At 38.9% G+C, this 17,393-nt stretch overlaps 1 protein-coding gene and 1 pseudogene across 4 annotated transcripts in view; one reads left to right on the forward strand and one right to left on the reverse strand.

Moving 5' to 3' along the window:
* SMG6 (SMG6 nonsense mediated mRNA decay factor) overlaps nucleotides 1-17,393 on the forward strand; it is a 192,648-nt gene that overhangs the window by 1,616 nt on the left and 173,639 nt on the right. For all 4 annotated transcript variants that reach the window (XM_016138892.2, XM_016138891.2, XM_016138893.2 and 1 more), the window contains exons 2-8: nucleotides 670-2,422; nucleotides 2,972-3,164; nucleotides 3,620-3,730; nucleotides 6,217-6,323; nucleotides 6,621-6,699; nucleotides 9,466-9,576; nucleotides 9,959-10,171. In XM_016138892.2, the coding sequence (XP_015994378.1) occupies nucleotides 670-2,422; nucleotides 2,972-3,164; nucleotides 3,620-3,730; nucleotides 6,217-6,323; nucleotides 6,621-6,699; nucleotides 9,466-9,576; nucleotides 9,959-10,171 (2,567 nt within the window). The remainder of the gene's footprint in view (nucleotides 1-669; nucleotides 2,423-2,971; nucleotides 3,165-3,619; nucleotides 3,731-6,216; nucleotides 6,324-6,620; nucleotides 6,700-9,465; nucleotides 9,577-9,958; nucleotides 10,172-17,393) is intronic.
* Nucleotides 14,261-14,376, reverse strand: LOC118604124 (annotated as a pseudogene).

The following is a 17,393-nucleotide window of genomic DNA, read 5'->3' on the forward strand; positions in this document are numbered from 1 at the left end:
TATTTCCTTGGAATGACTCTGCTGGCTTCTCTTAGAGAGTTGGTGAGAATGAGTGGAGTTGAAAAGTGTGAAAGGAGCTACTTACTTCCTTTCTGCTTTAGTGGGAGATATATATGATTGGGTAATTGGTATCCTAAAGAAGAGGATTGTCCTGGCCAAGTCCAGAGACTGGAGTTGCAATTTTTTTTCTGCAGAGATGCTTAGAACCATGGGTTACTGTGCATGCCCCTTTTTGTATGTTAAAAGGACTTAACCACCCTGGAAAAAGAAAAAAAAAAAAACTAAGATGTATCTGAGGGTTCTGTAGTAGAGAACAGTCTAATGCTGAAATGATTAAAGATCTTTAATTCTGATGGTAATAGGGTAGTTTAGGGTTTTGGAGATCCAAATATGACTTAGGTAACACATGATTTTTTTTCTGTTTCTCTATCCCAGGTGGAGATAGCTTCAACACACTTAAGTTCTTAGCCTTGCCAGTTCCTGAATAAATATTGTAAACTTAGTAGAATTGCTGCTGCTGCAGAAATTTCCTTATTTGTCCAGTAATAACAGCATTTCGATACTTGCTTGACTTTTCTGTTACATTACCAGAATGACATTTTTTCCCTTTCCCTCCTCTATTTTTTTTCTTCTATGCTTTCCTCCCCAACACTCTCTCCAACATCACAGAAAACATGAAGGAGCCCAGGCAGCGGAAAGATAACAGGCGCCCAGATCTGGAAATCTATAAGCCTGGTCTTTCTCGACTAAGGAACAAATCTAAAATAAAGGAACCCTCTGGGAGTGATGAGTTTAAAGATGAAATTGTTAATGATAGAGATTCTTCTGCTGTTGGAAATGGGGTGCAGCTCATTAAAGATATCTGCAAGGACCTGGACAACCAACAGCAAAATGGTCCTATAGGTCCAGAAAATATTCAGGCACAGGAGTCCTTTCCTAGGACTGCTGGGCAAGAAGATCCAAGCCTAAGAATTATCAAGAGAACAAAGAAACCTGACATGCAGATCTATCAGCCTGGAAGGCGATTGCAGACTGTTATCAAAGAATCAACTAGCCGAGTGGATGAGGAAGAAATCCTCAACCAGGTAGAGCAGCTGAAAGTAGAGGAAGATGAGTATAGGGGACATATAAAAGAGGAGGTTGTAAATAAACCAGACAAAAATGAGGTAGAAAAGAGCCTAAATGGTGACAGAGTAAGGGTTGCAAAGGTAGAAAAAGGAAAGAGGGTTGAAAAAGGGGAGGTGATGAAGAAAGTGAATGATGACCCATCACAGGGGAAGCTGGGTTCTGCAAAGCGCTATTCTCGCTCAGACAAACGAAGGAACCGCTACCGCACTTGCAGCACCAGCTCAGCTGGTAGCAACAACAGTGCTGAGGGGACTGGCCTGACTGATAATGGATGTCGCCGCCGCCGACAGGATAGGACCAAGGACAGGCCACGACTGAAAAAGCAAGTATCTATGTCCTCCACTGATTCCTTAGATGACGACAGAATTGAAGAGCCTGATGGGCCCAGGAGGAGCTCAGAAAGGAAGAAACATTTAGAAAGAAGCTGGTCTGGGCATGGAGAGGGAGAGCAGAAAAGCAATGGTAAAGAAAATCGAGGCACTCTTCGTGTCACTTTTGATGCAGAAACCATGAACAAAGATTCCCCTATGGTGAGATTATGTAGGGAGAATGTGGATAGGATAAAGCCTGACAAAGGTTTGAGCAGTGGAGGCAAAGGCTCTGAGAAGCAGGAGTCCAAAAACCTGAAACAAGAACTTCGGGGTCGTGGTCGTGGACGTGGACGTGGCATTCTGATTCTGCCTGCCCATACCACCCTCTCTGTCAATTCAGCTGGTTCTCCAGAGTCTACACCTTTGGGACCACGACTTTTATTTGGATCTGGTAATAAGGGATCTCGGAGTTGGGGCCGAGGGGGCACCACTCGACGGTTGTGGGACCCAAACAATCCTGATCAGAAACCTGCTTTAAAGAGCCAGACACCCCAGCTACATTTTTTGGACACCGATGATGAAGTTAGCCCTACATCTTGGGGTGACTCACGCCAAGCCCAAGCATCTTACTATAAGTTTCAAAACTCTGACAATCCCTATTACTACCCTCGTACACCAGGCCCTACATCTCAGTATCCGTATACAGGCTATAGTCCTCTGCAGTATCCAGTGGGCCCTACGAATGGTGTGTACCCAGGGCCTTACTACCCAGGCTACCCAGCTCCATCAGGACAGTATGTTTGTAGCCCTCTCCCTACCAGCACCATGAGTCCTGAGGAGATGGAGCAGCACATGAGAAACATGCAGCAACAGGAACTACACAGGCTTCTCCGGGTGGCTGACAACCAGGAACTGCAGCTCAGCAACCTGCTCTCCAGGGACCGCATCAGTCCTGAGGGCCTGGAAAAGATGGCTCAACTCAGGTATGATACATTCCACCCTGGCTAGAGGGAAACAGGGATAAGCAGGAGGTGTATAGGTTTCTATGGCTGAAGAAAGTAGAAACCTTTTAGGTAAGCCGTTGGGTGTTATCTCCCTTTCATATTTTTGTTAGGGAGGGACGGTTGGAAAAAAACAAAATTTTGTTTCTAGTTTTAGAAATGATTATACTTCCCACTTTTTCTTAAAGGAAAAAAATGATCTTTAAGAGAACATGGAATCTGGAAATGGAATTGGAAAAGGAAGGACTTTCCAGAATGCCAAGAAATGCACAACGTAGAACTTGTGGTGAAGATCTTATTTCAGCTGTTAAATTTAGGTGGAAGCATATATGGGAAAAACTACTTTCCTAGACATAATTGTCATTAGAATGACCTCCTGCTGTGCAGGATGGAAACTAGAATGAGTATTATACCTGGTGACATTTGGGATTTCCATGAAGGAAGATGTTTGATTTGCAGGAAGCTCAAATCTTGGGTCTGGCCTTTTCTGTGGTGTATTTGGAGCTAGCAGTTGCATGTATTTTATTCCAGAGCTGAACTGCTGCAGCTTTATGAGCGCTGTATTCTATTAGATATTGAGTTCTCTGATAATCAGAATGTGGATCAGATCCTGTGGAAGAATGCTTTCTATCAGGTGATTGAGAAGTTCAGGCAGCTTCTCAAGGATCCGAATGTTGAGAACCCAGAACAGATTCGGAACAGACTTTTGGAGCTCTTGGATGAGGTAAACTATCATCTTGTCCTCAAGATAAAGATTTAGCATCTTAAAGTTGTGATGGGTTTTTACCATCTGAAATATTGTTGTATAACAGAATATTGACAAAAAAAAAACTGTATGCACTTTCTTGGGTTTAGGCCTACCCTACCCCTGTTGCTTCCTTGAGACCATAACTTACAATTGGAGTTGGTTCTGAACTTGGAAGCTTTCTGAATGTTTTAGCTGTGTAGTTGGGGATTGGGAGCAGGGAGGAGAGTGTGTGCATGTGTTCATATCTTTAAAACCACGGAGAGTCTGATGCTATAAATTTTTCTCGGTGGCCACTATATACTGTATATGTCTCTCTTTACATCAGATGGCTGAGCACTAGCAGAACTGAAAGGATCACTTGCCCAGTTTCTGGTGGGTAGATTGGATCAGAACAGACTGATTCAGATGTTTCTTATTTTTTCTCTTTATAGGGTAGTGACTTCTTTGATAGTTTGCTTCAGAAGCTGCAGGTTACTTACAAGTTCAAACTGGAGGACTACATGGATGGTCTTGCCATTCGTAGCAAGCCATTACGCAAGACAGTAAGCCAGTTTCTTTATCTTAAATTTATTCATTCATTTAGTAAGCATTTATCTAGTGTTATGTGCTAGCCACTATGCTGGGTGTTGAGGATACAAGAATGAAAGATACACTCCATTGGGGAAAGACCCATTAAACCAACAATTATAATGTACTGTCATAAATACTATGATAATGGGAGGTATAGAATGTTGAAGGGGCATAGAGGGAAGTCAATCTGACATAGATGGATGGGTCAAGGAAGGCTTCTCGGAAACAACGTGAAGTTGAATTTTGAAACATGGCTAGGAGCAGAAGGGGAAGTTTGAATACAGGGCACAGTGAGAGAGAACCAGGCCTTGTAGGAAAAGCACAAGAAGTTCAGTATGTTGGTGTCTGTAATGTGGAATTGGGCTGTATAGGAGATGAAGCTAATGAAGTAGGAAGGGATAGATCAAAAACTCTTGTATGCCATACTGAAGAGTTTGGATTTTATTCTGAAAGCAGTTAGGAGCCATTGATTGATTTCCAACAAATGGATATCATCATTGATTTGTTCTTAACAACAAATTACTCTGGCAAATGGTCAGGAGTGAAGGTAAGAGAGTCAGGGTATAGGCCTGAACTAAAGTAGCAGTAGTAGAGATAAAAAAGAAGAGATAGATTGGAAAGATACAATAGAAATAGAATTGTATTGCTGGCTGATTTGGTGTGAATGATGAAATTGGAGGTATGAGAAGTCTAGATCACCTCACAATTTGTGGCCTAGGAGAGTGGCTGGGAAGGAAGAGGTTAGTTCAGTTTTGTATATGATTAGGTGGAGGACTTTGAAAATGAACAAGTGATTATTTTGGTCCGTCTGGAGCTCAGGAGAAAGAGCTGGGCTGGTAATTGAGAGTCAGGTGATAGTTGAAGCAGGAGTTGGGATACTGAGAAGACTGAACAGAGCAAGGCAATCAAATTTTAAATTAGTGGTGGGTGAAATTGTCAAGTACTATAGAGACATAAAATGCTAAGATTACTGAAAAGTGTCCATTGGATTAGCTGGTCTTAGCACTAGTTATTTTAACTGGAGAGCCAGATTTTAGTGAATGAGATGTGGGGCAGTAGGTACAATGAGAAATATAGATTATTCTTTTAAGAATCTTGGTCATGAAGACAAGGAGGAGAGATAGTAGTTAAAAGAGAACATATTATCAAGAGAAGTTTGTTCTTAAGCTGAGAGATACTTGAACATATTTATGTGTTGAGAGAAAAGGGCCAGAAGAAAGGAAGAGGTTTAGGATTCATTGGAGAAAGGAGTGATTTGTGCAGCAGAGGCTTCCTCTTGTCTTTCTGCTCTTGATGATTTGCTATGCACAAGTTCTCTTACTAATCAATAGGTAGTATTGAGTGTCCTACATGCCAGGTGCCATTCTAGGCACATACAGTTCAGTATGGAACAAGAAAGCCATGAACTCTCAGAGTTTAGAGTTTGTTTAGGGGTGTGTATAGATGCTGAATTAGTAATTGTAGATACAGTGACTCTGCAAAGGATGATAAGGTTTACACTGTAAAGGGGCTTAGAGGAAATATGGAGGGGTCATTATGGAGGAGTCATATCTACTTCTTGAAACCTTGTTCTTTATTCAGTGACATGGTAATTTCTTGTGTGGGGGTGGAGTGGAATTAAATGTTAGAAAGTGATGTTCCTTGGGGAGGTTTTAGGTTGGCCGCATGTCTTGGGATTGCTAAGGGTTACTCTCTTGTTTTTTCACTGAGAGATGGCAAACCTATCAGTGAGAAAACATGTAGATATATCTGTGTGTCTGTCTGTCTCTCCACACACACACACACACACACACACATTTATACGTGTGTGTGTGTGTGTGTGTGTGTGTGTGTGTGTGTGTATATAAAATTACACAGTCCTGGCATGTTGTAGGTGTTTGGTGAAGAGTAACTTACTCTTTTAGGGAATTACTGTTTTGCAAAGGGAATGTAATGCAGTAACACAATTCAGTGATATTAACAGTTTGAGGAGAGAAAGACTAATGATGGTAAAAAAAGAACAGATTAAACAATTGTCTTAATATTTGTATATCACTTTATAATTTGTAAAATATTTTTATCCTTAATCCCTTCGGTTATCCTATGGAATAGATATTTTTACATTCTGATGAAGAAACTGAGCCACAAAGAATCCCAGAGACCTACTTGAATCACATAGCTGTTGTATATAGAGTCAGGTCTCCTGACTCTTAGTTTCAGAATGTTCTTTTCCATTTGCCTGGGACTCAAAATAAGAATGAGCCCTCTCCCTTTAGCAACTCTTTCTGAGTACGTTTTTCATCACATTGTTAGTTTTTTTTCTTTACTAGTCAAAGTTCGACTGAAAACTTTTTACTTTGTTGAGGATTATTATTAGTGCCTTATTACTGCAGCTCTGTCATTTTGACCCTATCCCTGTCCTTTGGGGTTGAAATTAGAGTTTCTTGGATATGCTGCTGACTGATTGTTTTTCCCGAAGGTAAAATATGCCTTGATCAGTGCTCAGCGATGTATGATTTGTCAAGGAGATATTGCTAGGTATCGAGAGCAAGCCAATGACACAGCAAACTATGGAAAAGCGCGCAGGTACTTTTGCCTTTTGTTCATTGCTCCTCTTTCCTGTGTGGGTTTTAAGCTAAGCCTTATTATGAGTAATGGGCCACCTGAGCTGCCTCCTATATGTATATTCTACAGGTATCCCTCTTGGTTTCTGTAGTCATACTTTACCACTTCAGGGTTATAGCTAACACTCCAGCTTATGTCTTAAGTAGTGAGGACAATCAGGTGATGAATTGGGGAAGAGTTGATATAGAACTAGCTTTCTTCTTCTTTATTTTATTTTATTTTATTTTATTTTATTTTATTACTGTTTTTTTATTCCAGTTGGTACCTGAAGGCCCAGCACATTGCTCCCAAGAATGGGCGCCCCTATAACCAGTTGGCTCTGCTGGCAGTGTATACGGTAAGAAATCTGTGGACAAGAGAAGAATTTTGTAGGCAGTATCTTAGAAATATGGACTTTGATAACATCAGCTCCTAGAACTAGATTTAATCTGAATACTATAACCCAAAGTATATCCTCTTCTGTCTCCCATCCTCAAACTGTCTGTTACTGTTACTTTTTGAAGTAAATTGTCAGGGATCCCTCACTTCAGTTGAATCTGTACTTCCACTTTCACTGCCCTTAAATTCCTATGCTCATGCTTTAGTCAGACACCACTGTTTTTACGACCATAGCTGCTGCTCTGAATCTTGTCTCGCTTCCCTTCGCTATCTCATTGAACTAGATTACTTATTTCCAGGAGGAAAATGAGGCTCCTTTTACCTCCTCCTAAAGTCCTCAACTAGCTCTTGGTGCTCAGATCCTTGTTTCCTTTCTCCAAATCATCCCCTTATTCCTCTTAGCTTTTCACCAAAGGAGTATCCTTAGCAGAAGCACAGTAAATGCTTCTCGTTGAGTAATATTCCATTGTATGAATGTACCACAGGTTGTTAGGCATTACTCCAATCAAAGGACATCTTGATTGCTTTTGAGTTTTGGCAGTTACTAAAAAAGTGCTGTAAACATTTGTGTGCAGGTTTTTGTGTGGACATAAGTTTTCAAGTCATTTTTGTGAATACCCAGAAGTGTGATTGCTGGGTTGTATGGTAAGAGTATACCTATGTAGTTTTGGAAGAAACTGCCAAACTGTTTTCCAAAGTGGCTGTATCATTTTGCATTTCCACCAGTAGTGGATTAGAGATCCTGTTTCTCTGCATCTTTGCCAGCATTTGGTGTCAGTGTCCTGGATTTTGGTCAGTATAGTAGGTGTATAGTGATATCTTGTTTTAATTTGCGTTTCCCTAATGACATAGGATGTAGAACGTCTTTTCACGTGCTTATTTGCCATCTGTGTGTTTTTTGGTGAGATGTCTTCAGATCTTTTGCCTACTTTTAAATTTTGTTGTTGTTGAGTTTTAAGAGTGTATTGTATATTTTGGATACTAGTTCTTTATCAGATATGTGTTTTGCAAATATATTCTGTTTGTGGCTTATCTTTTTATTAGCAATGTCTTTCACAGAGCAGTTTTTAATTTTAATGAAGTCCAACTTATCAACCTTTTCTCTTATGGATCGCAGTCGTTGCCAAATTCAAGGTTACCTAGATTTTCTCCTATGTTATCTTTTAGGAGTTGTATAGTTTTTTGCATTTTACATTTAGGTCTGTGATCCCTTTTTAGTAAGTGTTTATGACAAGTGTAAGGTCTATGTATAGATTAATCATTTTGCATGTGGATGTCCAATTGTTCCAACACCATTTGTTGAAGACTATCCTTTCTCCATTGAATTGCCTTTGCTCCTTTGTCAAAATTCAGCTATTTCTGGGGGCCTCTATTCTGTTCCATTGATCTATTGGTTTATTCTTAGGCCATTACCACACCGTCTTGATTACTGTAGTTTTATTGTAAGTCTTGAAGTCAGATAGTGTCATTTTTCCAACTTTGTTCTTCAATACTGTATAGGCTGTTTTAAGTCTTTTGCCTTTCCATATAAACTTTAGAATCAGTTTGTTGATACCTACAAATCTAGTGAGTGTGAACTGGTATCTCATTGTGGTTTTGATTTGCATTTCACAATGACTAATGATGTTGAGCATCTTTTCACATGCTTATTGGGCATTCTGAAAAATGTCTATTCAAATCTTTCGCCCATTTAAAAAAAATTTAAGAAGTTTAATTGTAAAATATACGTAAAGTAAAATTTATAGTCTTACCCATTTTCATTAGTGTTAAGTATGCTGATATTGCTGTGCAACCAATCTCTAGAACTCTCCTCTTAAAAAACTGGAACTCTGTATCCATGAATCAACAACTCCCCATTCTCCCTTCCTTCCAACCACTGACAACCACCCTTCTCTTTTCTCTGTGGATTTGTCTACTCTAGGTACCTAATTTAAGTGGAATCATATAGTAGTTGTCTCTTTGTGACAGGCTTATTTCACTTAGCATTATGTTGTCAAAGTTCATTCATGTTACAGCTTGTATTAGAACTTCCTCCTTTTTAAGGCCTAATATTCAGTTGTATGTATGTGCCACATTTTGTTTATCCATTCATCTCTCATTGGGCACTTCCACCTTTTGGCCATTATGCTGCTGTGAACATGAGTGTAATAATATCTCTTCAAGATCCTGCTTTTAATTCTTTTGGGTATGTACCCAGATGTGGAATTTCTGGGTCATATGGTAATTCTATTTTCAATTTTTCTGAGGAGAGCTTCCATTTCCTCATCTTTAAAGTAAAAATAATAATAACTATGGGGCAGTGTCCTTAGATTTAGAGATAATATCTATGAAGTGGTGATCACTTGCTTCATACTTAGTTATGCTTAATCAGTGATGTTGCCATTGTTATTTATGATTTTAAAAAATAATTAGGTGAGTTGAACATTCTTTTCCCTCTAAAACCAAAACAAAATTGGCTTTTATATTTTACGCTCTTTATTCTTTTTCCCTCTTATGAGTATTTGGCTCTTGAGTACCTCTGCCTATAAGGTATAATACTGTGCAAGAAGAGATCCCTGATGTAATTGCCATGGCTTCTTCCATGGATAGTATTCTGATTTTCTTACTGGAATTCCTCACAGCTTGGGGCACAGGTTGGAAGAGATAGGGTTTTTTGGGTCAGCTGACTTAGGCTGGAGTCAGAAAGAGAATCAGTTGACTCAGTGTCTCTGGCCTCTTTCCACAGAGGAGGAAGCTTGATGCTGTGTATTACTATATGCGCAGTTTAGCTGCTAGCAACCCCATCCTGACTGCCAAGGAGAGTCTCATGAGCTTGTTTGAAGAGACCAAACGAAAGGTGAGTGGGAATACTGGCAGAATCATTCCTTCCCAGAAGAATGTGTTTCTCTTAGTGTTTCTCTGTCCTTAAGGGAATGTCTAATAACATCCTCAAGGAGTCCCATCGAACTGTGCTGATGGAAGTCAGTTGGTCCTTATGCAGAACCAAACTCATCCTTGGGAGAGCTCTCTGGGGCCCTTGAGTGTACATGTTCCACAGCATCTAGTTTACAGAATTGACTTTTATGAGATAAAGCAGATGATACTCTGCTACTTTGGAACTATGGCAAAGTCTTTACATTTATAGTCCTTGGGCAACAAAGTCAGGTGAGGTGAGCACTTCTCTTTATTAGCTGAATCCCAGGAGAGTCTGAGCCTATATGTTTTTGTGTGTGGTGCAGGCAGAACAGATGGAAAAGAAGCAACATGAGGAATTGGAACTGAGCCCTGACCAATGGCGGAAAGGAAAGAAGTCTACTTTCCGCCATGTTGGAGATGACACCACTCGCCTGGAGATTTGGATTCATCCATCCCATCCCCGGTCCTCTCAGGGCACAGAATCTGGGAAGGATTCTGAGCAGGAGAATGGGCTGGGCAGCCTGAGCCCCAGTGATGTAAGTTCTTAAGGGTGATGTAATGCATAAGACTAGCTATGTAAGTGTGGGTACCCTGGTACACGCAACCATGAGGCACTGTGGAGTTGTTTCCCAGGAATCACAGGGAAGGGGAACCACTTCAGGCTCCCTGGTGTTATCCATCTCTTCAACCTACGCTTCCTTTATCTTTACTATGCACTTCCCTTTCCCACCACTGTGTGGCAGTGTGGAATTTAGTAAAGGTAATCTTTCTAAATGAAGATTTACTTAGTGTAGAATAGTAATTTTTTTGCCACTTTGGGTTTGGAGTCACCAGTATGATGCTTAAGGATTTTATATGGGATTTTGTAAGCTAGGGAGAGAGCATAGTAGTTGAAAAACTGCAAATGGCTGGTTCATTGTACCTTAATAACATTCATAGTGGAGTGGATGGTGGGATAATCTGGTACCAAATCTTGAAGAGTCATGCAGTAAATCATTTTACCTTTAACCTGAAGGTAGTACGGAGCTATCGAATGCTTTAAGTAGGGAAATGTAGCACCTGAGTTTCTGGCTTAGAAACTGGGTGGATAATGGTCCATTTGTTGAGATTGAGAATAAAGTTGGTTGGTTTTAGTGAATTTGGATTTGGGAGAAAGAGGATGGATTTAGTTTTGGACACGTTGAAATTTCTATAGGACATTCAAGTGGAGAGTTTTAGAGGCCAACATCATCTGAAGCTGAGGAGAGTGGTCTAGGTTAAAGATGAAAATATTTGAAGACATCCTCTTACAGATGTTAATGGAGCCATGAAAGATGATTCAGTTATTCGAGGAGAAAACATAGAATGGTAAGTAGTAGGTTGAAGATCTAAGAAAGAAAGGAGATAGATGGCAGGGAAAGATCCTTGCAGAAGATGGGAGAGGAGTAGGATCCAGAGCACAAGTGAAGGGATTAGCCTGAAAGAGGGTGCATGATCCCTCTTCCTGTGCTTGCGGGAAAGGAGGAATAGGTAATTGTGGATGCAGATTAGTTTGTGGGTATTGTAGGAGGAAGATGAGGGAGGGCATTTTTGATGTTTTCTTTTTTCTCTTTGAAATTAGAGGCACGGTTGTCTGCTAAGAATGAGTCAATGGAGGGATAGGAGGATTTGTTCTTTGTGGTTTAATTTAAAATTTCAATGTATCTTCCTATATTTTTCTTAGTCTTTAGCTGTTTTCTGAATGACGTGGAAAACAGTCATTGCTTTTAAATCAAACTGTCAACTTCTATGTGCCATTGTGTGCATGGGGCCTCAATATGTTAAGGTGCTCCTCAGGAGCTGCTGCTATAATAGAATCCCTCACCATTGCGCTCTTCTAGCCACTGGAAACTTATTTGAATAAGAGAAATTGTTCTACTGCATTAGCTCCACTGTTGATAACAATCTTTAAAATGAAGCAACAATGACAATATGAGAAAGCACTTTATGGCTTTGGCCTTGGCCTAAAGTTGGGGAGTATCCCTTATAAAGGTTATAGCTGATCTTATACAGATTTCTTTCTTCCATCAGGTATTTTACTTTTTAAATAATGTGTTAATAAGGTTGTGTTTTTATTATGTGCATCTCAGAGAAGGCATTTTCAGGATGTGAGCTGTCATTGGATTCATTATAATTTTATTAATTATTTTATTTTAAATTATACAAATCACATATGTTTTTAGTAAAAATTTCAAATAATTACAGGTATATGTAGAGTAAAATGTGGTAATTTGTTTTCTAAACTATGAAGCAGTTTATGTATTTTCAGACTACACGTCATCTTTTGGTAATTACTTCCCTTAATTTCTTTTAAATTTACATATGTGAGTTTGGTCTTTAGTTCTAGACTACCAGAACTTGAGGAAGAAGGCTATAGTTTCATAGCTCTTAGTTTATCCAGTCAGGAAACCACACTGCCTTTTTTACCTGCTTTCTCAGGCCCTATTTAGCTTCCCATATTTTTTTCTTTCTTATAGTAGGCACCCAGAATTCAGCTTGCATTCTCTGTTCTTTGGAACATACAGTTGAGAGTGGGGATTTATTCACATATGTTTAAGTTATGAGACATTGGGGATATAGAGGATAAAACAACAAAAAATAGTCTTTAACCTCAGGGAGCACTCAGCTATGTGGGGAAGAAAAAAACATAAATGATATGATTATAACAGAGTGTGCTGCATACTAGGATAAAGGTAAGCACGAGAGGCTGCAGGAGCACACAGAGCAGCTGATCAAGGCATGATTAGAGAAGGCTGGAATGAGGAGCCATTTTGCAGCAGAAGGATGAAGTTAAGGGCATTTCCACTCTGAGGCCTGAAAGCTTGAAAGAGGCACAGAGGCTTAGGGAACTGTAGGTAGTTCAGTATGGCTGAATGCTAGGATATGAGAACTGCTCTTGCTATCCCTTCTTTTATCCCTTCTTTTACTGTACCCCCACATCTAGTCAATATCAAGAGCTATTGAATCTACCTCCTAAACATAATTTGAATCATCTGCCTTTCTCTGTTTCCACTATCACCATCCTAGTCCATGTTATCATTTTAGTAATCCACAGACTATTGAAAGAAGTTCTTACTGACCTTTCCACATTTATTCCTGGTCCTCATTAGACCTTTCTTTTTAGGTAGTAACCCAAATGAGCTTCCAAATACACATTCCTGATCGCGTTACTTCCCTACTTGAAAATCTTCACTTGTTTCTATTTGCTCTTAGAATCAGGTCCAAAATCATTAACATAGTCTGTGGGCTCCACGTGATTTGGCCTTTCTGCTACTTCTAACCTTATCTTATACCACTCTTTTCCTCTTTGTTGTTGTTCGCTGGCCTTATTGACTTCTTCCTTTAAAGGCTCAAGCTTTTTTTCTCGCCTTATGGCTGTTGTGCATTCTCTATGCCCGCAGTGCTCTCTTCTCTTTTTCAGTCCCATTCTTATTTCATGCTTAAATTCTCAGCCTAAATATCACTTCCCTTTTTTAAGGGAAGCTTTTCCTGATCTCTGAGCCTGGCTGGTTTGCCTTTGTAATATCACATTTCTTAAGTAATTTTAGGTGCAATTTTGTTGTTGGTTAAGGTCTTTCTCTCGCTATATCAAAGCTCTGTGAGAATGAAGTTCATATATAGTACACTGCTTTATCCCCAGTGCTTGCACATAGAAGATTCTAAATAAATTTTAGTTGAAAACATAAATAAGGGGAGGAGCAGTGAGGGATGAGGCTGGAGAAGATAGGAGAGGCCAGATCCTTCATAAGTATTGAGAATTTTCCATTCAGGTATTGATGAACTTAAGCAGGGGGTTGACACAATCAGATTGTCTAATGATCACTTCAATATTTCTACTATGAAAGATTTTTAATTTTTTAAAGGGAATTTTTAAAATTGCAAAAGTAACCCCAATTCACTGTATCTAAAGCAAACAAAAATATTCTTGCCTTCAGAGATACCACTATTAACTATTTGTTGGAGGTTCTTTCAGACCTTTTTGTAAGCATTTATAAGTGTGTACATATGCACACATTACCTACATATGTGAAATATATATATATTTTTTCCCAGCTTTATTGAAATATAATAGTTGCTCATATTTACATTGTATATTCAATGAGTTTTTTCAATTACAGTTGGTGTACAGTAATATATTCGTTTCAATTGTACATCATCGTGATTAGAGATCTATGTAAGTCATAAAGTGATCACCCCAGTAAATCTAGTACCCCTTTCTCTCCTTACATGTTTATTACAACATTATTAAGTACTTTTCTTATGTTACCCTTTATATCTCTATGTCTGTTTTGTAACTACCTATTTATACTTCTTAATCCCTTTGCCCTTTTTCACAGTCCCCTCCAACCCCCTCATCTAGTAGCTCTCAAAATATTTTCTGTATCTATGAGTTTATTTCCATTTTTGTTGTTTATTTTCTTCTTTAGATTGCACATGTACGAGAAATCGTACAATGTTTGTCGTTCCCTATCTGCCTTATTTCATTTAGCACAATACCCACTAGGTCCATCAAAGCAATATCTCTTTCCCTTTCCTCTTATTATTTATCTATCTTTATTTTTTATTATTATTATTATTATTGTTATTATTATTATTATTATTATTTATGCCTACAGCACCTGGTCTTCCTAGGTGGTTTCCCATCCAAGTACTAACCAGGCCTGACCCTGTTTAGCTTCCAAGATCAGACATTGGGCTTGTTCAGGGTGGCATGGTCGTAGACCATGGACTGTGGCTCCACTGGGACATGCGTGAACCCAGGACCTTCTGTGTGTAAAGCAGACGTGCTAACTGCTACACTATGGAACCACATCTTATCCCTTTCCTTTTAGTCTCTGTGTGTCTTTTAATCTATGAAATATATTTTTTTAACAAAAGTGAAATTATGCTATATATGCGAATGTGCAGTTTGCTTTTTTAAAACATCAGTTGAATGTATAGTCTGTTCTGCTGTAGTATAACACATACATTTCTAAAAATCACTGTGCTATGCAAAATCACACAGTAAAACCACAGAGCTTATGAGGAAAATTGGGTTAGGGGAACAACACTCAAATGTCATATTTAAAAAAAGTGTCATATTTAAAAAAAGATATAAACCTAATAAAACAGTTATACAATTTTGTATATTTTCATTAGTTAAGAAATAATATAAATACTCTCCTGAAAAAGACAAATTTGCCTGTAGAAGTGGGCTTCAGAAAGATTGCAGCTTGTAGGTTTTTGTGAAGTGGTAGAAGGAGGGTTATATGATATTGAATGGGGAGCTGTGGATACGTGTGCCTCATAACACGAGTTCACACGGTGAACTGCAGTAGTTGGTAGGTGTATGTTTTGTGTATTCCTGTGTAGCTCCATTCAGTTGAGTGCAGTTTTCTGTGTTCACCTGGTATTTCTCATGAACAAAATCACACATGAGCAAATGTAAAATTTGTGTTATGCTCATATTATTTCCCAATATGTTGATCATGATGGAACAGATTTATATTTTCAGAAGAAGCATTGCTGCAGAAGTGATTATTTTTCCACTAAGAATATATTTTCTTAACATGTTCTTAAAATAGCTGCATGCGTGATGTAACATTATAAAGATGTATGTCATTTATTTAACTTGTATAAAATCTAAATTTGCTATACATTGCTTGTTCATTTTAGTTGTCCTTTTTGGGTGATTAATCTTAATAGGAATTGCTCCCTTGACAACTCCTAGAGAATTTCTAGCACAGATTACTAAAACTCGGGTCCACGAATAAGAAACAGAATGTTTGGCTTCAGATGGTTGTTAGTATTGATAGTAAATTCCCAACTATTTTTTTCTCCCTCTGCCAAGCATGAGCTTTGGATCTCTCTCTCTGAATGGCTGCAGGTAAGCTTGCCAGGTTGTTGGTTTTCAGCCTCGAGATGTGGTTAGGATTGAACATGCATCCTGGGGAGAGACTGCCAACCTCACCGGTAAGGGGCATCCTCTTAAAATAGTGAGAGTCCCATTTAGATTTCTACACCTGCCGGCTAGGACACTCAAATTCAATGTCACCAGGGTTCTAAGCATTCTTTATTTAGTGGATGTCCCTTCTGCTATGCCTTAGCTCTCTTTGGAAATCAGAAAAAAGTACTGCTTAGCAAATAAGTTGTTGCTGATATTGAGCTAACTAAGGATATTAAGTTACAGTATCAGTAAAATTGTTCACACTGAAAGGTGAGGGTTGTTGATGGAACTGCTGAGGATTTTCTCAGACCTGATTGCTTTATTAGCATCTTGAGTAGAATGTAACATGTGTCTGTGTACTGGGGGAAAATGAGCAAATGAGATTGGGAGCTGTCAATAGGTATTTGTCTCTCAAACTTAGTGAGTTCTCATGCTCTGGCATGGTTTTGTTTATCATTCCCGACAATTTCCCCAAACAGCTATGACTGTTATACCTACAAATGTGCTTAGTGTTGTGTGTGGAAAATAGGTCTTTAGACAAGTGAAATGTCACTGTACATTTAGTGAGCTCTTGCCAAATCTTCCTTCTTTTTGGCTCTTCTGAATGTGTTTTGGGATTCATACTGGATTGTACCTCTGTAGTTCTTAATACCTATTGTTTGGCCTTTCTTTATTTTAATTTCTCATACCTTATTTCGCCCACCAAATAATATTATTGTTTTGTTCTTTTCCTTTTGTCTCTTGTCCTTCTGTCACTTTCTGTTAGTTATTTTATTTCTTTGCATAGTATCTCTTTTCAGGACCTGTTCAGGTCTAGAATTAATGTAGTTACCCCTGAGTTTTTGGAGTAGAAGTGTGCTGGGTCCAGTGCTTGACCAGATTAAAGTTTAGTTTATCTGTCCTGTTGTGCCAGCTTTGTGCTGGGATTGTAAAGGTAATATGACATTGGTATCTCCTCTAAGAGTTTGGAGTCTAGGACATGGGTCAGCAAGCCTTTTCAAAGGTTACATTTGGCCTGTGGGTCTAGTTTGCCAGCTTTTGGTTTAGTGGAAGGAATGACTATATAAACAATGTTTCAGTATCAAGTTGATTATTGTTATTTGTAGCAGTTATGTTCTCTAAAGTCACCATGGATGCTGAATCATTGTTCCTGAGGAATATACAGGGTTAGGTTCCTATGAGCCTTTGGTTATAAGAATTTCATTGATCAATAGGTAAACTTGTTTTATGTATGTTTTGCTTTATTTTTTTTTCTAAGATTTTTTTTTTTTCTAATGCCTACAGAACCTAATAATATTCTTAGGTGACCTCCTATCCAAGTATTAACCAGGCTTAGCTTCCGAGATCAGACAAGATCGGGCACGTTCATGGTGGCATGGCTGTAAACATGTTTTGCTTTAAAGACACCCTATTTAATATTATTGTTGATTAATTAACACTGAACTCATAGCCAACAGCACTGTAAGTTGTGCCAGAACAAAACTTGACTAACACTCATTTTCTCCTTAAGACACATCACAGCCTCTAGTGCTTAGGGACACTAGGCAGCACTTCAGCACTACATTTGGGGAGCATTTTAGTCAGTGAAATCACCAACAAGACACAAAAATGTGAAAAATGTGGCACAAATAGACCACAAAAAAAGATACTTCTTTACAGTATGAGAACTTGAACAAGAAGTCAGAGAGTCACCCATGAGGTCAGAGAGTGGTCTCAGCTGGGAACAGGTGTATTGGGCAATTCAAAGTTTTTTGCCACTCTGTACATGTCCACAAATGATTGCAAAAGCACCAGGAATATTGATTTTGGTGTTG

The sequence above is a fragment of the Rousettus aegyptiacus genome, unplaced genomic scaffold (assembly GCF_014176215.1).
Source record: "Rousettus aegyptiacus isolate mRouAeg1 unplaced genomic scaffold, mRouAeg1.p scaffold_m13_p_6, whole genome shotgun sequence".
NCBI classification, from domain to species: domain Eukaryota; kingdom Metazoa; phylum Chordata; class Mammalia; order Chiroptera; family Pteropodidae; genus Rousettus; species Rousettus aegyptiacus.